At 59.1% G+C, this 5,128-nt stretch overlaps 3 protein-coding genes across 3 annotated transcripts in view; 2 read left to right on the plus strand and 1 right to left on the minus strand.

The window, feature by feature from the left end:
- Positions 1-366, plus strand: OT_ostta13g02550 (Peptidyl-prolyl cis-trans isomerase,FKBP-type,domain; the record flags this gene model as incomplete). Its single annotated transcript, XM_022982751.1, has 1 exon — positions 1-366. A coding segment is annotated over one exon (366 nt), but the record flags the coding sequence as incomplete, so codon positions are not given.
- A 668-nt stretch (positions 367-1,034) lies between these two features.
- OT_ostta13g02560 (RNA recognition motif domain) lies at positions 1,035-4,502 on the minus strand (the record flags this gene model as incomplete). Its single annotated transcript, XM_022982752.1, has 1 exon — positions 1,035-4,502. One exon carries the CDS (start codon positions 4,500-4,502, stop codon positions 1,035-1,037), a length of 3,468 nt encoding a protein of 1,155 aa, XP_022840245.1.
- Positions 4,503-4,833: 331 nt separating this feature from the next.
- The window catches only part of OT_ostta13g02570 (unnamed product), a gene marked incomplete at both ends in the record, with an annotated part of 3,161 nt that continues 2,866 nt past the window's right edge, over positions 4,834-5,128 (plus strand). Inside the window, one exon of the mRNA XM_022982753.1 lies at positions 4,834-5,122. Within this exon, the coding sequence (XP_022840246.1) occupies positions 4,834-5,122 (289 nt within the window). The remainder of the gene's footprint in view (positions 5,123-5,128) is intronic.

The raw sequence follows: 5,128 nt of genomic DNA on the forward strand, positions 1-5,128 counted from the left end.
TGCGACGGTGCGTACGTGGAGTCTTCGTCCGGGTTGAAGTTTTGCGACGTCGTCGTCGGCGAGGGGGCGTCGCCGGGGGCGAACACGCAGATCGAGGCGCACTACACGGGACGGCTGGAAAACGGAAGCGTGTTCGACTCGTCGTACGAACGCGGATCGCCGCTGAAATTCAAGGCGTCGCAGGTGATTAAAGGATGGGGGATCGGAATCCTGGGCGACGGCGAGAGCGTGCCGGCGATGAAGGCTGGTGGGAGACGGAAGTTGGTCATTCCGGCTGATTTGGGATACGGCGCGAGAGGCGCCGGCGGCGTCATCCCGGGGGGGGCCACGCTGTACTTTGACGTCGAACTCGTGCGCGTGCTGTGAGTTCGATGCCGTTACTTTCGTTTCAGTCCGTTGTAACAGTCGATCGTCGTTACATTCGACCGTTCTCATCGATGTTTTCTTCCTCCCTGTCGCGCGCGGGTTTATCCAGAAAGCCACGTCATCGAATCATTCGCCACTCGGCGTCGCGCCGACGCTTCCGTCGACCGCCTTTCCGCGGACACCTCGCACACAATGCCTATTTTTTGAACCATCAAGACCGCCGCGGACTCCGTGGCGTACGCCGTGGGTGCCAAGGATGAACTCCGAGGCACCGGTGTGTGGTCCTTCGTCAAGGCTGACCGAAACGGTTCGAGCGGGAACAAAGGGACGGCGTCCAAGCCGAAACCGGCGAAGAAGAACTCGCCGACGCGATTTCCGGGAGGGAAGAAGTGATGCGCGTCCTCTTGGGCGCGGATGAAGTGAAATCGGGGCGATGCGCGAGACGGGGCGCGAGCGTGACGAAGGATGAGCTCAATCGAGCCGTAGCGAGCGTCGACGCTCGTCCTTTCGATTACGCGCACTGTCTCGCGAAGAGCGTCGATTCGCGTGAGATATCTTTAATTTTGTGGCGACCGCTTTACCTGCTTTTGTAACGACGGAGCGAGTTTGTCTGTATCGTACAGCTGTGACTTTGTTGTACACAGTTGCTATCGCTAGGGTAATGTGGTTCAACGAAGCCATGAGGGGCGACGCACGTCGTTTTGCGCACCGTCGTCTTCGTCTTCGCCGTATTCAGATGCGCTTCGCTCTGTTGACGCGTCATCGGCGAGCGTGCCCTCGTTATCGGAACCTGAATACTCGAGCTCCTCCGCGTCGGCGCTCTCGGCGACAAGGTATGAGTCATTTTCGCGATGATCGAAATCGTTTCCAGCACCGAGTGCGCGAATGTCGACGATCGGAACGCCGTAGCGGCCGCCATCGCGCTGGTTCGTCCCTCTGGATCCGCGCTTCGCGTGCGCTTCGTCCCCGGCATAGAGCGACGACTGTCTCTTGCTGTTCTTCCGCGTCCAAGGAGCGCCGCCCTCGTACTCTTTCGTTGGATCGTACCCGTCCGATCGGGCGACGACGCGGTCGTCGAATGCGTCGACTTCCAAAACCTCTCTCGAGATTGCAGAGTCCCCGCGCTCGGGACCGTCCTCGTGTAAACCGTCTCGCTCGAGCTCGAACACTTGCTGTTTCCGCGGGAATATGAATTTGTACTCGGCCTGCTCCTCGGGCGCATACGTCTCTGAACCGACCAGAAGTCCCGTGAGAATCGCGACGTGAAAATTCGGTAGCTGTTTCCACGAATTCGCGACTTTCTTGCGCTTGGTCGTGCAGTGAAAGATGTAGGAACCGACGATGAATAGACAGCCGCATCCCCAGACAGCAAACTGCAGGCCGAGGAACGGCACGCCAGCCTCGCTGAAAGGACGCTCTTTGTACCGCAGCGGGATCAGAGGAGGCGAATTGATCACCGTAGTCTCGTTCACCGAGCCGACGGTGCTCGTGCGGTATGCGTGAAAGTACGCCGTTGCCGTCCCGGTATCGGCAACCGTGGCCATGAGTGCACTGTTGTCGTGCAACGGATGTAACATCAATCCACCGACGGATTGTTCAAGCGCCTGGCGGTCGTTGACGGCCGAATCCTCAAAACCTTTGCCCGGATGCAATAAATCCGGTGTCCAGTGGATGGAAAACATCCAAAGGCCGACGAAGCAGTGCACGAACACGGACACGAACAAAACTTCGACTATCGTCTTCGCGAGCAACGTTCTTGTTCGGTCAGGCGTTTTGCAAACCTTGAGGAGCAAACGGTAATCGTACAGAGAAACGATGACGAAGAACATCGATGCCACCAAGTACAAGAGCGGCATGCCGCTCGAGTACGTCATGGCTGCCATGACAATGTAACACACGTCTCCGGCTTTGGATCCCGTGTCAAACTTTGGCCCTTCAAAAACATGGTCGAGTTTTCTCTGAGTGTGAATGTACGACGCAACGAAAGTACGCTTAAACCTGGTGAATATGTCGTCCAGTAATCGCTCGATGAATCGCATGGTGGCGCTCATCATGATGCTGAAGAATATCACCAGCCCGACGTCGTTGTACCAGGCGTTTGTGAAGTCCTCGTATTCGCCTGAGAGTCCAAACATTTGCTTGAGCAGAGGCAAGTACTTCCCCGCACGCTGTAGATCGGCGTTGAGCAAGCAGTAAATGACGGCCACATTGATATATTTGACCATGAATTTCATCTTTGTCGCGAGCATCTTGGCCTTGCTTCGCGTGCGAAGACGCTCCAAGCTGATAAGAACGGGTGAGAGGAGAGACGGAACAATATTCAGCAACGAGATGACGAACGCGGTCCACAGCCAGTTGTAGTATTCACCCGGACCCAGATTCACGTAGCGCTCGCAAGAATAACGAATGCTCTTACTGTACGCCTTCACAATGCTCTGCGGTAGGCCGTACCTCAAACTGGCGCAGTGGCAGGCATAGCAATTTTGCAACGTCGCCTGGCCAGAGGGACACCGCTCCACGTCGTCGGCGCACTCTGTGAGATCACGCACGAAGTCTAGCTGTGCGTACTCGCGATCCCTCGCCGTTGCGTTTGGATACTCGTAGAAGACGTACAGCGGTGAACCCCAAGGTAAACCAACGTGAGTCTTGTACTTTGAGAAGGCCACACCGCATTGATCGAGACGCGTCTCGCACGCTGCCTTGAACTGGTTCCCGTGCGTCTCAAACAAGCCATTGGGCGGCGCAGTTTGAGCGACGACGATCCCGACATCACTTGCAAGCGTTTGCGGGTACATATCTGCGTTTGCGTAGCGCTTCTCCTTGTCCATGACGAGCAATTTCAACAAACCATAACACGTAACGACTACGGCGGCGCATGCGATGCCCGTCAACGGGTGTCGCCACCATCGATCTGACAGATTGAGGTTTTCGTAGTACACGTCTTCGGGGTCCGGCGCTTCGCGAACCTCAAACCTAATCTTTCCTCTGAATCTACTCTTTCTCGGGAAGGCGAAAATGTACGAAATCCAACTTCGCTGGTTTGTGAGGAGGCAGTCTATCTTTGAGCACTCCGTCTCAAACGTCACGAAGGCGCACGACGTCTTCGCTCTCGTCCGCGCCTTCTTTCTCGCCAACTTACGATCGACGTTAATGATCGCTTCCTCGATCCGTACCTTTCTCGCATCCCCACCGCGATTCCCCGCGGCAAGGAGTGCCGCCTCTGCTTCATCGTAATCCTCTAGCAACCGCGTGCGTCGTCTCAACGCTCGGACGTGCATGCACTCGCTCTTCACCACTGTTACCGCCCCCACATCGCCGTAGCGCATCGCGAAGAAACATCTGACCTCCTCTTCCGTTGCGTCGCTCGGTAATCTCGTGACCAAGACGGAGTAATCCCTCAGCGTCGCCGTCCCTCTCTCCACTCGTCGCTCCATGTTCACGAGCCACACGTACATGATCGGCGTCGCCAAGAGAATCATCACCGTCGACGCGATGTCCAGACCCACCGACAGACGAATGAAATCGATCTTTGACGAACTCCATCGCAACATCTTCGCCGACGGCTCGGCGAGCAACCACGCGCGCTGAGGCACCGTATCGGGTGCCACGGTTCCTAAACTGGCGCTCATCGGATTCGCCCAGTGCCAATTGACGTACCAGGAGTGAAACGTCGGATTCGGCGACGTCGCGTTCACCGCGTCCACGACCGCTCGCCCAAATCCCTTCGATGGAACCGCCTCGTACTCCGACGCGTAATACGTGCTCGTATAATTCACGTACATCGCCGGCAAGTTGATCGCGAACGCCGCAAAGAACAAAAACGCGAGCGCTCGCACTACGAAAAAATACCCAGCCACGCCCGCGCCGAACTCCAACCCCATATCGAACTGATCGAAATATCTATATCGTCGCACGCGCCCATCGTCGTCGTACGTCCTCGGATGCGTCGCGTTCGCCTTTTTCTCCGCCTCCGCCGCGCTCGGCGCCGCGTACACGCCGCGCGCGCGCGCCTCGTCCCGCGCATCCTTCACGCGCTCGTCCTCGAACGCGCGTCCACGTCTTCCATCCACCGACGTACCCACCGCGCGTCCATCCGCCGCGCGCGCCGTCGCCGGGGCGGCGCGTCGCCACGCCATCGACGACGCGCGTCGAACCAACGCCCCGCGGCTCGTCGATCGCGTGTCACCGATTTCTCCCACCCCGCGTCGTCGTCGTCGTCGCGCGGTCGACGGCGAGGGGCGAGTCGACGCGCGCGCGACGCCGCGTCCGCGCGTCGCGTCGATCGAGCGCGCGGCGCGGTGAAGACGCGCGCGCGCGCGGGGATTCCCCTAAGTCGCTCTCGTCACCGGTCGTCACCTTTCAAAACACATCGACCGGTGGAAAATACCTTTCGAATGGTAGCATCGACCGGTGCACGCCTTTCGAGACGTGCGCGCGGTGCGCGCGGCACACGGCGACGCGCGCGCGATGGACGCGCGCGGCGACGAACGGGGGCGCGGTCGGCCGCGACGCGTGCACGTCGTCGCGGACGCGCGAGCGATCGCGTCGGGGCGACGGGTGACGGAGGGACGGGGCGACGGAGGGAAGGATTTGAATTCGTACCTGTCGCTGTTTAAAGTCTTCGCGCGACGCGCGTTGGAGCGCGTCGTGGACGGGCAGGGGGTGAGCGGGGAGTTTGCGCTTCGCGCGTGCGACGCGTGGATCTCGCCGCACGCGTTCGAGCGCGTGTGGGGGGGTGGGGATGATTGTACGGGTGGCGGGA

Source organism: Ostreococcus tauri (assembly GCF_000214015.3).
Source record: "Ostreococcus tauri WGS project CAID00000000 data, contig chromosome 13, whole genome shotgun sequence".
NCBI classification, from domain to species: Eukaryota; Viridiplantae; Chlorophyta; class Mamiellophyceae; order Mamiellales; family Bathycoccaceae; genus Ostreococcus; species Ostreococcus tauri.